General features: G+C 40.0%; 1 protein-coding gene across 2 annotated transcripts in view; it reads left to right on the top strand.

The window, feature by feature from the left end:
• Nucleotides 1-17,636, top strand: part of LOC127455547 (kinesin-like protein KIF20B) — a 50,951-nt gene extending 33,315 nt beyond the window's left edge. The window contains exons 31-35 of one of the 2 annotated variants that reach the window (XM_051723534.1): nucleotides 500-556; nucleotides 10,376-10,450; nucleotides 10,768-10,876; nucleotides 15,321-15,457; nucleotides 15,637-17,636. In XM_051723534.1, the coding sequence (XP_051579494.1) occupies nucleotides 500-556; nucleotides 10,376-10,450; nucleotides 10,768-10,876; nucleotides 15,321-15,457; nucleotides 15,637-15,714 (456 nt within the window). In that variant the 3' untranslated portion in view covers nucleotides 15,715-17,636. The remainder of the gene's footprint in view (nucleotides 1-499; nucleotides 557-10,375; nucleotides 10,451-10,767; nucleotides 10,877-15,320; nucleotides 15,458-15,636) is intronic. The other variant, XM_051723535.1, reaches the window with a different exon arrangement.
• Nucleotides 17,637-20,438: the final 2,802 nt, after the last annotated feature.

The following is a 20,438-nucleotide window of genomic DNA, read 5'->3' as shown; positions in this document are numbered from 1 at the left end:
TATATTAGTGAACTCAAATAATCAAAACGCACAGTGTCCCATGGCTATTTTTCCAATTTCCTATTTTTTACTTGAACATTAAATCAAAATTAAGAAAAAGTCATTTGTTTTTTAATACTGGTTTTGTAAACGAATAAAGAAATAAAAAGTCGTTTTTTTGTTTTTCTGATTTTGAATTCCTAACTGAATATGAAATGAACAAATGATACACAGATTTTTATGTCTCCCCGAATCACATGCATTTAAGTCTCTGGTCTAAATAGGTTATACTATCCTCTATAAAACACAACACTGAAGATGTTGCCTTGTACATTGAAAGAATGCTCTCCACAGTAAATAAATGCTCTCTTATTGTCAAATAATCGTGAGTAGTTTTTATGGTTGTTCTTGGCAACAGAGTCACGCTTCCTCGCACTCTGTCACAGCTTATTGTTTGAAAGTTTTGTAATTGAATTGAATGGCACAAACTGTTATTAATGATGCTTCTGTTCACTTGAAGAAAGGAGGCAGGAGCACCATGGTGAAAAAGAAAGCTTTCTCTGAGCCCGATCCTCAGGTACCCTCTTCTGTTAAATGCAACTTCAGCAGCTCTTCCAATGTCAGGACACCTAATGTTGTGGAACCAGATGTTCACAGACCAGACACCCTGGGTCAGGCTGTTTTCCTTGGGTCAACCCACATAGCTGGAGATAAATATTTGCAAAACATTTAAATCCATATATCACCAATATTTTATTACAGTTTTGCACTCATTGTGTTTTTTCCATACCAGAACAATTTGAGGAAGTTTTTACTTTAAAGAAGATGTAACTTTAATACATGAAGTTGCTGGCAGAGTTTGTCCTTACAAGAATGGGTCATTTAAAAATGAAAATTCTGACATTATTTATACACCCTTGTGTTGTTCCAAATATATTTTTATTACTATGGAAGACAAAATGAGAAAAAAATGCTTTTTCCAATACATTTAAAGCATTTTGACCACAGGCTGTCAAGCTCTGCAAAGGACAATAAATCCACCATAAAATTAGTCCATATGACTTGAGCATTAATTTCCAAGTCTTCTGAAGCTTTTACAATAACTTTGTGAGGAACAGACCGAAATTACAGACAGTATTCACTGTAAATCTTCCTCTATGTCGCTATAACTAAAATTGTTTAGACTTTGGTGCATTAAGACGCACTGCACCAGGTTTTACGTTAACGACACCAAACACCATTGGTTTTTATGTGACGCATAGAGTAACCAAAGGGGATGTGTCAAGATTTATAGTAAATAAGAATTTTGGTCCGTTTTCGAACCAAAACAAAATCATGTTGCTTCAGAAGACATGGATTAAACCACTCAAATCGTGTGGATTACATTTATGCTGCATTTATGTACTTTTTGGTGATTGAATGTTTTGGACCCCATTGACTTCATCGCTTAAATTTCAAATGATTCCCATTGCTAGTTGCATCCTTCTATTATAAAAATATTCCCAAATAAAGAATTTGGTCAATTTATATTTACACATAATTTATTCAGTCCATTTGTTTAAGAGATCCTGGTGGTGGAAATGCAGCTGATGAGTCACAATTTGTAAAGCCTTTGTTTCACTAAGAATAATGACCTTTCTATACAGGTGTCTTTGTAAATGGTGGGTAGTGGGTTTGGTACTGTATATAGTTTTACAGATCCATTAGGGAGATCCGTACACACACACACACACACACTGCGGCAGAGCAGGTGTTTCTGGCAGGGTTATTATAGTTTTTAATTTGTATAAGTTTTTATTCATATTTTATATTTAATTAGTCCTTTTAGTTTAATTTAGATTTTTGTTAGTTGCAGGGTTACATGAAAAGCAGGGGTCCTAGAAAACCTGGAATTTTGCAGTGCAGTTTTTCCATCATGGAAAATGAGAAAAATACCGAAATGTTCTGGAAAATATATTAGTATAGTAAAACTGTTTGACTGTGTTGCTAACCAAGGATTTTTGTTAAATGTACAACATGATAACGATCGGGACTCGGGATAGGTGTCAAATACTTAAATTTGTATCGTTTTGTCACTGCCGGCGACTGCGCATTGTAAAACAATCCAGCAAGAAAGGTAACATTAGGTTACATCAGTAAGGGAACAGTGTTTTGTTTAGAAGTTCCAGGCTACTACAATGAACACCTCTGTGGAAGAACTAGTCATTTCATTTTTATTTATTATATTTTTCAAAGCTTGCAAAGCTCATGGCATTGAATCTTTGAAAGAGATTAATGTGTAGGCCTTCTGTGTGAAGCAGATTATGTGATTAGTGATTATTTGAATAAGTTTCCACTTTGTTGCATGCCTTATCCAAATAAATAATAATGTAAAAAAAAAAAATTGTCCGTAATTGTATGTGCTAAAAAACAAAACAAAATTGTGCTAATTAATCTTTTAGCCCACTAGCATCAGTGCTAAGTTATGTTGAAAATTTTTATACATTTAAATAATTTTATTTTCATTTGATTGAAGTTTTAATGAATTTGTTTGATTAGACACCATTTCAATTAGAAAATTTAATTAAACTGCCGAATACAGAATTCAGAAAAAGTAACCATCCAATAACCATGATATACATCATGACCTCTCATGTGTTTTTGCTTAAATATTACACCTGTTGGGCACATAAAATGTCCTGGAAAAGTATTGGAAAATTGAACCCTGAGTTCCCTTATTACTCTGTACACTTGACATTGCATTTTGCTAACGCATATGGGCAGTGTCCTTCCACACAACCTAGTTGAAACCTCTCTACAATAACGCCAATATTCTAATATTCGCTATGGTGTTTGAGCCCCCAGTTTTAGGCGCGAAGCTGTCCGCTATAAAAGCAGGCGTGCAAACAACATTCCTCCAGAATTTTCTTCTTTCAAGACCTTATTTAGCTCGCCCACGCAGCACTTAAATCCTCTCTAATGTGGATCACGGGGAAGAAAACGGTTATGCCCAACTACCCCCTGTGGAGGAGGCGGTAGCGGGACACCTCTGCCCAGCGAGTAGCAGGGTGTGAAAATCACGCCCCATTCATCCGTCCAAGCCCTGTCGACTGACTCTCCACTGGCTGGAAGAGCATACTCGGCAGCGGGCCAAGCTGGTTCAGCACTCCACGCGATGGTGGTTTTCCAGGTCTTTCAAGCCAAGCTCCTCAAGAAAATGGATGAGCAAGGCTACGATCCAGAGACATTCAAAGAGCTCCGCACCACTACGGACTTAGCGCTGCGTACCACGAAAGTCACTGCACAGACCATTGGCAAGTCAATGGACAACCTGGTAGTTCTGGATCGTCACATCTGGCTGACCCTCACGGAAATGCATGACAAGGAAAAAGCCGCTTCAGTGTCTGCAGTCGGCCTCTTCGGTGGCTCTGTTGAGAAGTTTGCCGAGCGTTACGTCGTGACTCAGCAACACTTGCAGGCTATGAAACACTTTATGCCAAAACTGAGTAATGTATCACAGCCAGTTCGCTCCTGCTCTGTTTCGAGCCAAAGCCCGGCCAAAAGCCCTATGCCCGCTGCCTCAGCACTGCCACCGCCGAGCCTCCGGTGAGGCCAAGCAAGCCATGGTCCAAACGAAAGCAGCCATATCAGCGCATGCCCCGTGCTGGCGAGAGAAAAAAAAAAACCCACGCAGCAAAAGCACTCCTGACGGGCACAGCCCTTTGAATTGGAATCCCTCCAGGTCTGCTCTGAAGAAGGCTCGATTGGAGACACACAACACTGTTCCCCATCTCCCCACTGTTGTTTGCCGAGAAAGGAATATTGCCGTTCACAATATTGGTCAAAATGTTGTTTCTGTGTCTCCAATCGAGTCTTCTGAATGCAGTAAAAAATGAAAAAAAGAATACAGCGCTCATTGCACATGCATGATATGCTCACACATTCTCAATAAAGGGCTCTTTTCCCCTTCAAAGCCCACACATTGTGCACAACCGCTTCCCACTGGCGTGCGCCGCATTATATCATACAATGAACAAACCAAATTGCCCTCTGTCCCGTTACACGGACGTGGACGTGTGGCGAGCCCTTACGGGTATTTCAGATTGGGTGCTGAAAACGATCGAACATGGGTATATGATCCAATTTGCACGTCGGCCACCCTGTTTCAACAGCGTTCTGTCTTCCATGGATTCGTCCGAAGACACGACAATGTTACTAGCCAAAATACACAATCTCCTCGCAAAAAGCGCAATAGAGGTTGTTCCAAATTATCAAATCCAAAAAGGGTTTTGCAGCCGTTATTTTCTTGTCCCAAAGAAAGATGGCGGGCTTCGGCCAATCATAAATCTGAGACATTTGAATCACACTCTTGCAAAGCGCCCATTCAGAATGATTACTCAGAAACGGATCTTATCGCACGTTTGCCCACACGATTGGTTTGTGTTGAAAGATCTGAAAGATGCATACTTTCATGTACAAATTGTACAACATCACAGGATGTTTTTGAGATTTGCGTTCGAGGGAACGGCATATCAATTCAAAGTCCTGCCCTTCGGGCTGTCTCTGGCTCCTCGCATGTTAACATAGTGTATCGATGCGGTTCTCTCCCCTCTGAAACTGAGCGGTGTGCGCATTTTGAACTACCTTGACGATTGTCTGTTACTGGCCCAATCGGAGGCTCTGTTATGCCAGCACAGAGACTTACTAAACAGCTTGGGCCTTAATGTCAACTAGGTGAAGAGCATGCTCTCCCACAGCCAACAAATCTCCTTTTTGGAAGCCTGCCTCGATTCCATGAGGGGACACGCACACCTCACGAATGAGCGCATTCAGGCCATTCTACAGTGTCTGTCTTAGTTCAAACTGGGGAGAACACTTCCTCTGAAGCTGTTTCAAAAAGCATTGGGATTTATGGTGGCGGCATCCACAGTCATTCCATTAGGTCTTTTACACATGAAACCTCTTCACTGACACGCTTGGTGTCATGGGTGCATGCGCATCACTATATCTCGCTGCTGTATAGCTGCTCTAGCACCCTGGACAGCTCCTGCCTTTTACCAGTGAGATGTCACACTGGGGCAGATTTTCAGGCAGGAAGTGGTGACTACGGACACTTACAACACAGGTTGGGGGGTGGTGTACAATGGACACCCGGCTTTAGGCACCTGGACAGGTGCAAGGAGGGCATGGCACATACCCCGCCTAGAGCTATCGTCTGTATTCCTAGCTTTGAAGGCTTTTCAGTCAGAAATAGTGAACTGTCATATTCTGGTTCGCTCATACAACATGACAGTTGTGGCATATATAAACCGCCAAGGCGGAATTCATTCACTGCCCTTGATGAGACTGACGGGTCACCACCTCCTGTGGAGCGAGCATCATCAATTTTCCCTGAGAGTGACATATGTCCCAGGCCATCTGAATTACGGTGCAGACCTATTGTCACGCCAAGGGGTGATACCGGGTGAATGGAGAATTCATCATCAAACTGTCCTGGAGATTTGGGAAATATTCGGCAAGGCAGAGATCGTCTATTTGCCTCAGTGGAGAACGGCCACTGTCCCCTCTGGTACTTGAAGTCCCAAGCTCCACTGGGAGCGGACACAATGGCCGGCAAAATGCAAATATGTGTTTCCCCCGGGGTACCTAATTCACCCTGTTATATGCAAAGTCCGAAATGGCCCAATCAGCCATGGTTTCCGGAAATGATAGAGATGTTATATAGTTCGCCATGGGAAATACCGCTGAGGAGGGATCTCCTCTCTCAGGCGCAAGGCATAATCTGGCATCCCCAGCCCAAGCTGTGGAACCAGCATGTGTGGCCCTTGAATGGATCGCACTAAACGTGCCAGAACTGACGCATTCTGTCATGAACACAATTTTACAGGCCAGAGCGCCGTCCACAAGGTGCCTCTACGTGCTAAAATGGAATGTGATCACTGATTGGTGTCTTTCACATGGCAAAGACCCAGTAAACTGCCCCATACATGAAATTCTCTTCAAGAGCGATTAGACGCAGGACTCACTCCGTCATCGCTCAAAGTTTATGTGGCTACTATATCTGCGTATCACGCACCTGAAACAGGCACCACTATAGGTAAACATGATTTAATCATAATGTTCCTTAGAGGAGCAAGACGATTAAATCCACCTCAGCCGGCTACCGTCCCGACTTGTGACCTAACTTTGGTCCTAAAAGCGCTCGCAGGGCCCTCCCTTCGAGCCATTGGACTCTGTTGATTTGTGCATGCTCTCCATTAAGACCACACTACTGCTGACTCTGGCCTCAGTAAAACGGGTCGGTGACTTACATGCACTATCAATCGACAAAGTTTGGCCCCGGTCTTTCAAAAGCCAATGTCAAACCCAGAAAAGGCTATGTGCCTAAGGTTCTAACCACGCTCTTCAGAGCACAGGTGGTTCACCTTAAATCCTTCTTCCCTGCTCCATTTAATTCGGATGAGGAACAATCTTTGTAATTGTTATGCCCTGTGCGGGCGCTACATGCATAAGTTGAGCGCACCCACCAGTTCAGACTGTCTGATCAGCTCTTTGTGTGCTATGGAGGATGCACAAAAGGAATGTCCATCTCCAAACGAAGACTTTCTCACTGGATTGTCGAAGGAATTGCCCTGGCTTACGAGTCGCAGGGTAAGATTTGCCCAATTGGTGTTAAAGCTCACTCAACTAGAGGCATGTCCTCCTCATGGGCATGGACGAACAGTGTGTCTTTACAAGACATATGTTTTGCAGCAGGATGGTCTTCTCAAAACACATTCGCAACGTTTTACAACCTAGACATAACATCTCTCTCTTCACAAGTCCTCTCTGTTTAGAGCGCTTGCTATTTAGTTTGCCAAACATATACTTTTGCCCCTCCCTTTAAGTACGGGCTCCCCATCATTTTACACATCCGCCTGGATTCAGGCCATTGTAATTTACCATAAAGTCACAAGCACTTTCATTATAAATAAACTCCTTTCCCGACTGGGTTCGTGAAGGGGTTAATTCAAACTATGTGTCTATAGTTCATATATTCTTGAGTACTTCCCTCCTGGCCCAACATGAGCGTCACTCACTTGCGGCATACTCATGTCGGTCGCCATCCTGCGGGACTGTGGTGTCATGTTTCCTCTCTGGAAGGTTATGTTGTGTATTGCGTCGTGATGGGATTCTATTCCCCATATATGTTAGCAAAACGCGATGTCAAGTGTACTGAGTCATAAGGGAATGTCTCGGTTACTTATGTAACCTCGGTTCCCTGAGACGAAGGGAACTAGACATTGCGAACGCTGGCCGCACTACAAGTCTCCGAGTTCTTTTGAGGTGCGAGCGATGAGCTCTTTGTCACTCAGTCAGAAAATTCTAAGGAATGGTGTTTGCGTGCCTGCTTTTTTTTCAGTGTTTTCTTGTTTGATTTAGTTTTTTGTTTGTTTTTTTAATATATACTGTGTATCAAAAACTAAAATTAATTTGTGTTAATTTTTAGGGTAGTTACTTTGGAGTAATGAAAATGTATTTTAGTTTAGTTTCAGTTTTTCCGATATAGTTTTTAATTTTAAGTTTGTTTCTAGTACTATTTTACTACTACTTATTATGTACTTAATTTAGTTTTCATTAGATTTCACTGACTGTTTTTGTTTTTTCAGTGTTTTCTTGTTTGATTAATTTAAGCTTCTTCAGTATATTTAGTTTTTATTTTAGTCTAGGGCTTTTAAAGTTATTGCCAATGTTAACTGATCATTTAAATACTTTTATCTCTTTAATTTCTCAAACAGTATTTTCATGACGGCGGGCTCTTAAGGTTTCACCCTTTTTAATTATACTTTGTAAATTTAATTTGTGTTAAATTTTCAGATTTTTTTATTTTTGGAGTAATGTATTTTGATTTAGTTTAAGTTTTTCCAATGATTACATTTAGTCATTTAGCAGATGCTTTTATCCAAAGCATCAAACAATGATGTTAGTTTTTATTTTTATTTTCGTTTTCAAAATGTTTTCTTTTAGTTTTAGTTAACAATAATAACACTGGTTTCTGCAACAAAGGCTTTGGGAGATAATGCTCTGTAGATCTGAAAGTAGACCACACTATCTTCTACCCATAATTCATCAGTTAATCTCACAAATCCTCAAGTTTGCGACTTTTCACATTTCATTGGAAGAAATCACTGTAGTCTACGTTCACCCTTGACACCTCTGAATTATTAAATAAATGTTCCCATTTTATGGCAGGGGAAACACCAGCACCTGACTGCAGAGCAAGCCATCACTCTCCATTGCTCACGCTTTTTCACCTGTTGGAATTGAATGGTGAAAGATTAGACAGGTTCCTCAGAGTCAGAGCATTAGTCTGCTTTTAAAAACAAGCTTGTAAGTCAGATAGTGGAAAGCACCTCACCTTTCAGCATGTGAAACAGCTAGTGACAGGTGTGACAGACAGATCCTCCCCGTCCACCTTGTTTAGGCTGCCAGGGGTTACGAGCATGGCATTGGCTGTCACATGCAATGTCACAGATGGGGCCTTGTTGAAAGAAAGAGAAAAAGAGATGGTGACAGGAAGGGAGTGATGAAGATAGAAAATGCAGAGAGGAGGGGAAGAGAGATTGAAAACTGATGAGTCACCAGAGAGAGACTAAACAGGTTTTCAGACTGATTCTTTCATTTATTCAACAGATTTGATTAGTTTTGTATGTATTATTTGTTCGTGCTGTTGTGTGTGATTAAGAGGGATATAGGACAGATGCTCTGTTGTCTTATTGAAAATGCTTTAATGCACTGAACTGATTTGGCTGTAGATCTGACAACTAATCCTAACACCTTGTCTACACCACATGTAAATGCAGCTTTAGCAACAATAACATTACAATAATAATTATAGAATAAATATTTATACCAGTGGAATTTCACTGAAAACAAAGTAGGATACAGGTTATTTTCCCTGTTTTTCTCTTGCTGAAGTATAATCTAGCTCACAGCTGATTGGTCAGTGCTTTCTGCACGTCATTTAGAATGTTCAGTTTGACACATCCGCTTGTAGACAGCCTCAAGCCGTTGCGTCACGTCAAAGGAAACGCCATTGTTGACAGGGTGAAAAGATTCATGTTCTTTTGAGTTTTAAGCTGTCGAGAATTTCACTGCCACTTTTTCCAGCTGACCTGATACCAGTTTGTATTTTTCCGCTGATGATTAAAGATTTAGATCAGACTCTCTTAATTCAGTGCTATGTTCCATGTCTTCCTGGAGTTTTCTTTTTTTTTTTTTAGTTGCCTGTAATTCAGTGGGACAGTACATAAGCAGAGGGTTTAGGGATTAAACACTGCATTCTGGGCAATAGTTTGTTATTTGAAGTCAACATGAAATCAAAATTGAACATATATTTTCTTAATGTACATTACATGTCTTCATTTGCATGATTAATAAGTGCACAGTATAAATATATATATTTTTTTTTTTTTTTTTTTTTTTTTTTACTTTGTCTTTCATAACATTGTAATGTCTTGGTCTGTGTCTGAAACTACTTTCCTTTTTGGCTGACATCACCAGTCCCTCTTGCTTTTCAACCCCTTCCCTTCAACCACTTCTCATTTGGGTGATTCTCATAAAATCTGTCAAGAAAATGTCCTGGTCCTATTTTACTCCAAAAATAAAAGTAACAAATAAGAAATTATATTTTGTGTATAGAAAATGAAGCCTATTCTAAGGGCCATAAATATTTTTTACATTGTGACATTATTTTCATGACATATTTTACCCCCAAATTCTTATGTGAAAATGTGAAAAAAATGTATAATTTAAATTCTAAAGTATTTACACATCATAGTAGTACTTTATTGGTACTGTTAATTTTCACTGATTTTAATTTAAGAGATCATTGTACAACTGCATCTTTTTACTGTGATACAGAAAAGAAAGTGTTACGGTAATTAGAATCATAATTTAAAACAATGGGAATAGTAAAAGTACAATATCCGGATACATTACGGTAATGAGAATTGGGAGGTAAGACGTGCTTAAGTGTCCTGAACATAATGTCACAAAGCAACAAAAAAAAACAAAAACATCTTAATGTTCCAAAATGTGGGCTGTATTATAATCACCCATAGAGACCACTTTTCATAATCAAATCAATTTCAGATGGATAAAATAAGGTCCTACCTTACATTTTTCTCCCCCCTCATTGAATAACCTGCTGCACTCAAAAACATCATGCCATGGAAGTCAAATGGATTGCAAACTACCTTTCATGTTTACTTCAACCAGTTTTCCATTGATCATTGTAACACATCACCTCTTATCTGGCTAATCACAGCTAAACATGCACATTCTTTCCACATCAACTAATGGAAATATAACAGTTTACATTAGAGTACCTATTTCCAAATTGTTTTGTTTACTTATTCACTTTCTCGTTCCTCAGGATGGGATAGAGTGTGAGAACATGAGGAATACAAGGAGTAGAAACACTCCTCACCTAACACCTCATAAGAAAGAGGTGAGTAACCTCAATCTAGTATTGGATATTAATAAAATATGTAACATTTATACCTATTATCTGTTATGGGCAGTAAAACAGCTCTCATGGTGTGATATCAAGACACTGGTGGAAGTGCCAAACGTCTGGTCTAAAACAGTAGCAAAAATTAGGTGTAATGATGAAGAAATGCAAGGAAGGAGGGAAGAAAGAAAGTTGAGGGAATAAATAGCTCAGTTATTGCATGACACACACTCCTCAAAGTGTGTGATTGGGAATGTTCATAGCAGTTCTGTGTGATTACAGTGAATGATAAACTCTGCTCTCCTTCCTTTCAGCTCTCAAATTCCCAGGAGTCAAACTCAGGCCAGCGAGGAAAAAAAGACAAAACACTCCAGAAGATTGGAGATTTTCTTCAAGGCTCACCCACTTTTCTTGGGAGTAAAGGTAAGAATGAAGCTAGTCTTGGCCTCAGGCTGCCCACAGTCCGTGCTCTTACATCTTATGCACATAGCACAAAAAAACTGGAAAACGCTTTATGAAGTTAATCAGTCTTTAATTGGATGGTTTTAATAGAAATTCCGCGAGTAGAAGCACATAGAGCTTTTTATCAGTCTGTCTGGAAACAGAGTTGTTCACAAGGTTCTGCGGTGATACCATGAGCACTTTCGAGGACAAAATAATCACCAGATTTGCCCAAGTTTGCTAAGTTAGACACATCAAATCTTTTATAGGTATTCAAAGGTTCATTTAAGGCACATTGGAGAAAGTAAAGGGGCGGTCACACTACATTTAGCACTCCAACGCAAGCTCATGTGAAGAAATTTCGCACAACGCTGTGTACCAAAGTTAAAGCTTGGTGAACTCTAAACCTTGAATTTGTACGACAAGAGGACGCGTGACCAATAATTTTGAAATGTCAGACGCTGAATTCTTGGCTCAAGACAAAGAATACATATTTTAAAGTTGCATGTTTTATTGTTGCAAGAAAGTGAGTAGAAAATATATTTTAACATTTTTAATATAATATTATTGTTTTTTTGTGATGTATTATTTACTTACACCAGAAGTCCTCCCGCATGACATCATATCCTGGTCCGCTGAGTTGTACGGAAAAAATTAGCTTGCTCAAAGCCTTGTGTGACCCAAGGTTTAATATTAAAAAATAATGCTTCAGCCCTCCCTTCATCCAGAGCAAGGGCCAGAGCAAGTATTCTTCCTTGTGCTGACATTTTTACATTCAGTACTTGTTGATAACAAATTATCTGTGAAATTAGGTACTTGCAGCACATTACTTCCGTGGATATTCTGTATCATAGAAACCAAAGCGTCTCAGCTGAAAAAACGCTGCGCCTCCAAAGCGCTCTCAAGCACTCCCAGCTGGGCATTTTCAGAAGAGCGCCTGGCATTTTCAGCTGGCAAAAAAAATGCTTTAGTGGACACAGCCATAGTTATGTCTGTGAAATTCTCTGTGATTAAGTTTTCTATGCTGTACTTTTACGTTATTTTCATGTGTGTTTTCTGTGCATCATTTGCGGAGATCGGCGTGCCATTATATAAATGATTTCTTTCACCATGTCAATCTTTTATTATAGTATTGTATATCTCCAATAACCCCACCCCTAAACCAGACGTAATGACAAAACCAATTGAAATTGATCCCTTTACCTGTCAGTTTTTCTTGTCTTAGTTGGCCAGTCTAAGCTGGTATACAGTCCAGTCCAGTCAAAGGACTGGCTACACGAGAGTAGGATGAAGCTTATGAGGCCTCCTCCTTTGGCTCTGTTTTTTGCGTTAGCCACAATGCAGAGCCTATGGCGTAGGTTCGATGCAGAAGTATAAACACTTGTACTTGTGTGTCTATGAAGCTAGAACAAAAGTATTTGAATCTGAAATTTGTTGTTTTATGTGACATTTAATAAAACAAAAAAAAATTCAAAACAAAAATCTGCTGTTTAAAAGTACAAATCTATGAAATACGCCACAAAAATAGTGGAAAGGTGGAATTTGCTGTAACTGCACGTTTCCGTTTGGGTCGTGTCTAGAAGGGATCCCTCGCAAGTCAATCTTCCGTTAATTTAAAGTCGCACAGCAATGCGGAGCACTCATAAAAGATTATTTTAAATGTCTGTTTTGATAAAGAGTCATTCTTGATGACCAATTCAAGTTCTAAAATAAATATTTCACATAATGTTATAACTTTAGCTGCTACTGTCGGTCATGAGATAATGTTGGTCAGTGGAGAAGTACTTCAATCAGCTGTGTTGATAAGAGTCTGATTGGGTTGTCTAGTGGTAACTAATCTGCCCCTTGTATCAGAGGCTCCAGGTTCTAATCGGTCCATATGCTACTTAATATTGTAATAAACAAAGATTTCATCCCCACCTCAGTAAGATTTAAAGTAATATGTGTCTTAACATGAACTTTACAAAATATTACTGTATACTAGAAGCATGGGATGCTATATGAGATTTCAAGACAACAGGATTTCTTAATAATTATAATAAGGCAGAGGCTAAAATAGCGATAGTGTAAATAGAAGCAACATCTTTGTGCTAATAGTGGCAGATATTATTTGCACCCCTAATTACAAAAATTAACCATGGTTTTACTACATTAACTATAGATCACCATGGTATTTCATAGTAACCACAAAATTAAACATGGTTACTATGTTAACACCATATTACTGTAGTAATGCATGGTTGAATGCATTAAAACTATGGCTTCTGAGTCATGTGATGCCATGCGAGGTTCAGACGTGTGAATGGCGAGCTCTGCGCATGTTGCTAGTTTTAATACTTTTTATGTCATAAACCGGTGAGATTCGACACACCCCGATCCTTAACTGTTCTAGGAAGACAATATGTCAAAGAATTCAAAATCCTTGGGCTCTGGAGACATTAAAAGACACTTTTGTGCTCAAGCTGACACCCCTGAGCAGCAGGCCGCAAGCCCGGGAGCCGATTTGGCCGGAGAAGTGAGGGAAATTCGGCGAGAATTGCTGAACATGTCAGCAATGCTGACGAAGGTCGTTGCTGACTTGGAGGATCTTGCTGTAATACGTTGATCGATCACTGCCATGGAGACTAAATTCACTGAGGTGGTTACAAGAGTGGGGGATGTCAAGAAACGGATGGATTATCTGGAGTCATCGTAGAAAGAATTAGCTGCTAATCCGCTAGTGACCAAGGTGGATTTGGAGTGTGTCTGGGAGAAGTTGGAGGACTTGGAGAACCGTAACCGGCGGAATAATGTCCAAATTTTTTGAATACCTAAGTCGAAGAAGGTCGGGATATGGTGAAATTCCTGGACGGGCTCTTCCCGAGTCTGCTTGACATAACAGGCCATAAGATGGAAATCAAGCGAGCTCACAGGGTTCCTGCTCGGCGACCCGCTGAGGGAGACAGGCCCCGATCAATTCTGGCCAAATTTTTGAGATCATCCGATAAAGATCTCGTGTTTCGTGAGGAGTAAGGGAAGGCTTTCTTGGAAGAACCACAGCATTTTCTTGTTCCCAGACTTTGCGAATTCGACGAGAGAAACGTGATCAATTCAAGGAATGCAAGAAACTCTTACATCAATGGAAGGTCACTTTTGCACTGATGTTCCCGGCCAAATTGAGAATAGATGCTAAGGATGGCCGCAAAATATTTACATGTCCCCAGCAAACAATGTCCTTCATAAAGACAATGGATTAAGTTATTTTGTTGTACTCACATTGCAGCCAAGTGGACCGACTCATTGAACTTTCACTTGACCGTCCGAGGAAACTGAGCGTCTTTTTTGTTTCTTTTTGTGTTGGTTCCGGGGCCAGGCGGCCTTGCCGCTGAACTTTTTAGATCTTATGCTACAGAACTGGCTCCACTTTTGTTAGAAGTTTATACAGAATCTTCAAAGAATGGAAAGCTTCCGCCAACCATGATGCAAGCCCGGATCAGTCTGATTCTTAAAAAGGACAAAGATCCAAGGGAGTGTAAGGGTTACCATCCAATTTCCCTGATCCAGCTAGATGTAAAAATATTGTCAAAAATTTTGTATTAATAAGTCCCCTTTCTGCTGGTCAGAGAGGATTGTGACGGAGGTTGTTAATTGTACCCAGATCAAACCTCTCTCTCAACTCTCTGACCTTCATCGTGACCAAATCACTGTGAAAAAATCAACCTTTATATTTATTTTTGTAAGTAGTATATTAAGAGTGGGGAAAACTAGGTCATAAGGCGGATTTGAACCCAGGTCGTCCGCATGGAAAAAGTACATCCATACCGTCTGTACTCACTAAGCCATTGCAGCGATACTTGGGGCATACTTTGTTTGGCAGGTGCTATTTACACCTAGTGCAAATAGTCACTCCATAATAATAATAAAAATGTTATATTATTGATATTATTTAAGTTTTTAATGCTCCATCACATACGCTGAGAGTCGAGCAGGAAAGCACAGGCGAAAGCATCATAACAGAATGCGCATGCTTGAGAACTTGACATTAGAGGGATCCCTTCTAGACACAACCATCTGTTTGGTAGCACAATAACCCAGCTTTGCTCGACCTTTGGCCTAATTTGTTTACTATCTGTATTTCTGAGTTATGAATGTGAAAGGTTTATATGTGAAGTTCTGAATTTCTTCTTAATCTGAAAATATGAACCTGAAATTCTATAATCTGATTTTTTACAGCTAATTCCACCTCTAGAAAATTCAAAACAAAAAAATCTGATTTTTAAAAATATGTAGTTAAAAACTTTTCATCAAATGTCACATGTCTAGTATTGTCACATGCCTAGAATCAAATTAACAAATTTCAGATTTGAATACATTTGTCAATACTTTAGCTCCATAGGGCATCCTATTTGTTTGTCTGACACTGACATTTCTCTTTCTCAATGTCCAGCAAAGAGGATCATGGGATTGATGAGTGGAAAGTCTCCTGATGGCGGGGGACCCTCTTTAAAACTCAAATCTAAACAGCCCAAACGACGACACAACAGACTGGACATCTCCTCCCCAATGGACATACCAGCCCATCAGGTACTGTTATGGAAGACATTTTCCACATTGCACACCGTTGTGCAATTTTCAATATGAAATCAAGATTTCTAATGTTATCAAGAGGCTAATTGAGCCTTGAAGGCATTGAATTCAATTGTCCCATGTCTTAGTATTCTGTTCACTCTCCTAAGACAGCTGACCTTTGACTTCTCTTGTAGATCATTGGCCGAAATCCGAAGGAGAAAGAGAGTGAAAACTTGATCAAGAAACGACTTCGTACAAGGACTGGGAAATAAAGAGTACAGATATGGAATTTTTCCACTTACCTCATTCTGCATGTTTTTAATTTTAAATTAAATTAGTCTTTATAATTTTTTTTCTTACTTTTTTTAAATCTGTTGCACTTTTCATATAGACTACAGTATATTGTTTATTAGTTATATTCTGTTTTATTTGTGTATTATATATGGCACATAATGTAATTTACTGGAAATGTAATGAACACTAGGGCTGCTTTTAATGACATATACATGTATGCATGAACAAATGTTGCTGCTAGAATTAGAATCAATGTTCAGAAATCACTACGGCACATTTCTGACACACAGTTTACTATTGCTGTACATTAAAACCACGGTTTTTAGTTTACATTGTGATTATGCTGTCCTGCAAATAAATGCAAAACACTGTTATTTCCCCCAACCACATTGTTTACAAGATATAGCACACACACACACACACCAAATTTAAAAGTACACAAAGTTTTTAGCTTTTTTTTTTTTTGTGTGTGTGTGTGTGATTTGATTAGTTTTTCACTTGTCACCGTTCTTTGTTTTTTGTATGTTCGATCGCAAGCCATTAATATGTGTCACTCATGTTGAAGACTCTCTATTACCACATCAGTAAAACTGTGTGCCATGCTTAATGATACCTAATGGACTATTTGTTTGAATTACTGAACAAATGCTGATGTAACAGATGGGTAATTGGCTTCCCCGATCAGGGCAAGTGGCCCAGCGCCATTATTTAAGATGGCATAAAAGGGTAAAGGGAGAGGAACTGAGAACAGGTCTTCTCTTTGTTGCCACTGAATGACAGGATGTGAACGGGGTGGACCGGTTGCTATGATGATTCACGGTTTTTGAGAGTGTCAAAAGTGTGGGAGCATGTGGCGGAGACAAAATGGAGGAGTGAAAACCGTCTGTGTGTAGAGGAGGAGGGAGAGATGAAGAGAAAGAGAAAAACACAGTTACAGAATGAGCCATGTGCAGCCCAGCTGTGCATGTACAGGTCTTTGTTGCTAAATTTGTCTCTGACGACATAATTGTGACCATTAGGTGTCTAAAGAAACAGTGACTATTAGGAGTCTAAAAAAAAAACTTCATTCACAGTGTTTTGTTGAAATGTCCATATATATATATATTTTCATCCAGGGCACTTCCGCAGGGGGCACATATGGATGTTTATGTGCTTCCTAGTTAATACAGGGTTATCATGAGAAATTATGTGTAATTATGAGTTTTAATTTTTACATGTTAAATAGCAAGGTGTGTGTTTGTTTATTGCCGCAAAGTCCCTGTCATTTGATTGCGTTACTTAATTAATCTTTTTATATTTTGCTCCAATTTGTTTTTGTCTCCAATTCTTTGAGTGCAGAAAATGGCAGGGAGGCTTATAAGCATCAGCCTGGTCCAAGGGCATCCAGGCCTGGTAAACAATACAGTAATAATCATCTGCTGCACCTATAATTTAGCACAGAAAATTACCACTTGAGATGATAAACATGAAGAGTTGCGGATCTATCTTCTTCAGTCTGCAGAGAAGAGACGGAAGAATTCAGAGCCTGTGAAGATGGGTCTAATTGCTTGTCCTCGTCAGGAGACGTGCTTTAAATAGGTTGGAGACAAAGTAGTGAGAGCATTCAGAGAAATGCTCTTTGAACGTTTCTATCTGATTGCTGTAATCTAACCAATTCAGGCAGGCGGTTGAGAAAATTCACATTCACATTTTGCCCTTTTTGTGCCAGGGTGAGAATGTAATCTCTTCTCATAGTGCTGAGTTACTGTATTAAATTTTTACTATTCAAGTGAGGTGTCATATCCTTCCGCATTGCCTTCAGCTTAAGGTATGTTTCACCCAAGAATAAACATTCTGTCATTATTTTTATTTTTTTCCCCCTTTTCTCCCAATTTGGAATGCCCAATTCCCACTACTTAGTAGGTCCTCGTGGTGGCGCGGTTACTCACCTCAATCCGGGTGGCAGAGCACAAGTCTCAGTTGCCTCCACTTCTGAGACCGTCAATCCGCACATTTTATCACATGGCCTGTTGTGCATGATACTGTGGAGACTCTGCATGTGGAGGCTCATGCTACTCTCTGCGATCCACACACAAATTACCACGCACCCCATTGAGAGTGAGAACAACTGATCGCGACCACGAGGAAGTTACCCCATGTGACTCTACCCTCCCTAGCAACCATGCCAATTTGATTCCTTAGGAGACCTGGCTGGAGTCACTCAGCACACCCTGGATTCAAACTCACGAATCCAGGGGTGGTAGTCAGTGTCAATACTCACTGAGCTACCCAGGCCCCCAAAGTTGTCATTATTAACTCATCCTCGTGTTGTTCCAGACCTGTGTGACTTTCATCTATGGGACACAAAAGGTGAATTTTTTAAGAATATCCTGGCCACATTTTTCCATGAGGGCTGGGGCTGTCAAGCTCCAAAATAACAAAGTGGTCCATTGACTTATACACAATATTCCAAGTATTCTGAAGCAACGATTTTATTCCTTTTCACGCACAGTTCATGAACATATACTTTTCACCCTGTTCCTCACACAATGCTAATTATGAAATCTAAAAACTTTTATTAAAGCACATGACTTGTAAGGCAATACATTTGAATATTTTCTTTACCAGCTACACTCACTGAGCACTTTATTAGGAAAACCTGTACACTTATCAGCAAATCGTTTGGCAGAAGTGCAATGCATAAAATCATGCAGATACAGGTCAGGAGCTTTAGTTAATGTACACATCAACCATCAGAATGGGGGGAAAATGTGATCTTAGTGATTTTGACCATGACATGATTGTTGGGGCAGATGGGCTGGTTTGAGTATTTCTGTAACACTAGAGTTTTCTCAGAATGGTGCCAAAAACAAAAAACATCCAGTGAGTGGCAGTTCTGCAGACGGAAACACCTTGTTGATGAGAGAGGTCAGCAGAGAATGACCAGGCTGTTTCCCAAAAGCATCACAAGCTTAAGTTGATTGTAGAGACCACTGGTGCCAGTGGTTTCTATGATCTACTTAGGCTTACAATGCTTTCGGGAAACGCTCCCCAGACTGGTTCGAGCTGACAGAAAGGCTACGGTAACTCAGATAAAGAAACTCAACATGTACGATTGTAGTGAGCAGAACAGCATCTCAGAATGCACATAATGTCGAACCATGAGGCAGATGGGCTACAACAGCAGAAGAATATGTCGGGCACTTTGTTAGTATCATAGTGTTCCTAATAAAGTGGTCACTGAGTATACATTTCAGTGTTTCCCCTAGGATTTTTATCAGCAGCGGTGCTGTTGTGCATGCGTCCACGAGCCCATAATGCTGGACCCGTATTTACACGCGTCAGTGGAGAAATAGCATAAAAACAGCCATTAGAATCATTATAGATGGGTTATTCATTTTTGCCTTGTCATGTGTGTGTTTACTGGGGGATTTTGAAGGGCTTTGCTTGGCTCTGGGGGTAAAATTTACTAAAACATCTGAACATTTACAATAACCTTTCCTAAATCACACAGGGGGTTACTAATCTTACCTCTAGTTTTATTCAGATAAAATTATTTTTAAAGTATATAGCCTAATTATGGTCCTCTGCTTCAGTTACTTGTTTCTCAGCAAGATGTAATGCAATCATGTGCTGACTTACATTTATGTTGTTGTTCTTGGCAGATAACTTTAACAAATACTATAACAGGTCAGTTCACCCAAAAATGAAATTTCTATCATTACTCACCCCTAAGCCTGTATGAATTTCTCTCTTCAGTGGAACACAAAAGGAGATGTTAGGCAGAATGTTAGTTTCAGTCACCATGCACTGTCACTATTTTGTTTCCCATACATTCTCCCTAACATCTTTTGAGTTTTACTGTAGAAAAAAAATCTTCAACATTTGCAAGTGATGACAGAATTACTATCACTTTAAGAGTACAAATCAATGAATCCAGGGTGTGCTGAGTGACTCCAGCCAGGTCTCCTTAGCAAAGAAATTGGCCCGGTTGCTAGGGAGGGTAGAGTCACATGAGGTAACCTCCTCATGGTCGCGATTAGTGGTTCTTGCTTTTAATGGGGCGTGTGGTAAGTTGTGCATGGATCGCGTAGAATAGCATGAGCCTCCACATGTGGAGTCTCCGCGGTGTCATGCACAATGAGCCACGTGATAAGATGCGTGGAATGACGGTTTCAGAAGTGGAGGCAACTGAGACTTGTCCTCCGCCACCTGGATTGAGGTGAGCAACCACGCCACCACGAGGACCTAAGTAGTGGGAATTAGGAATTCCAAATTGGGAGAAAAGGGGATAAAAAAAAAGATTACAAGTCAATACTCACAAGTTACATTAAAATGGTCGTTTATTGTTGACAAAAAGCACTGAAAATGTTAACATATATGAAATCCTGAGAGAGAATCTTGCACCAGTCTGGTCATTCTCTGTTGACCTCTCTCATCAGCAACGCATTTCCATCCACAGAACTGCTGCTCACTGGATGTTTTTTGTTTTTGGCACCATTCTGAGTAAACTCTAGAGACTGTTGTGCGTGAAAATCCCAGGAGATCAGCAGTTACAGAAATACTCAAACCAGCCCGTCTGGCACCAACAATCATGCCACAGTCCAAATCACAGAGATCCAATTTTTTCCCCATTGTGATGATTGATGTGAACATTAGCTGAAGCTCCTGACCCGTATCTGCATGATTTTATGCACTGCACTGCTGCCACACAATTGGCTGA

Source organism: Myxocyprinus asiaticus, chromosome 17 (genome assembly GCF_019703515.2).
Source record: "Myxocyprinus asiaticus isolate MX2 ecotype Aquarium Trade chromosome 17, UBuf_Myxa_2, whole genome shotgun sequence".
Classification (NCBI taxonomy): Eukaryota; Metazoa; Chordata; class Actinopteri; order Cypriniformes; family Catostomidae; genus Myxocyprinus; species Myxocyprinus asiaticus.
This window is presented reverse-complemented; position numbering and strand designations above follow the sequence as displayed.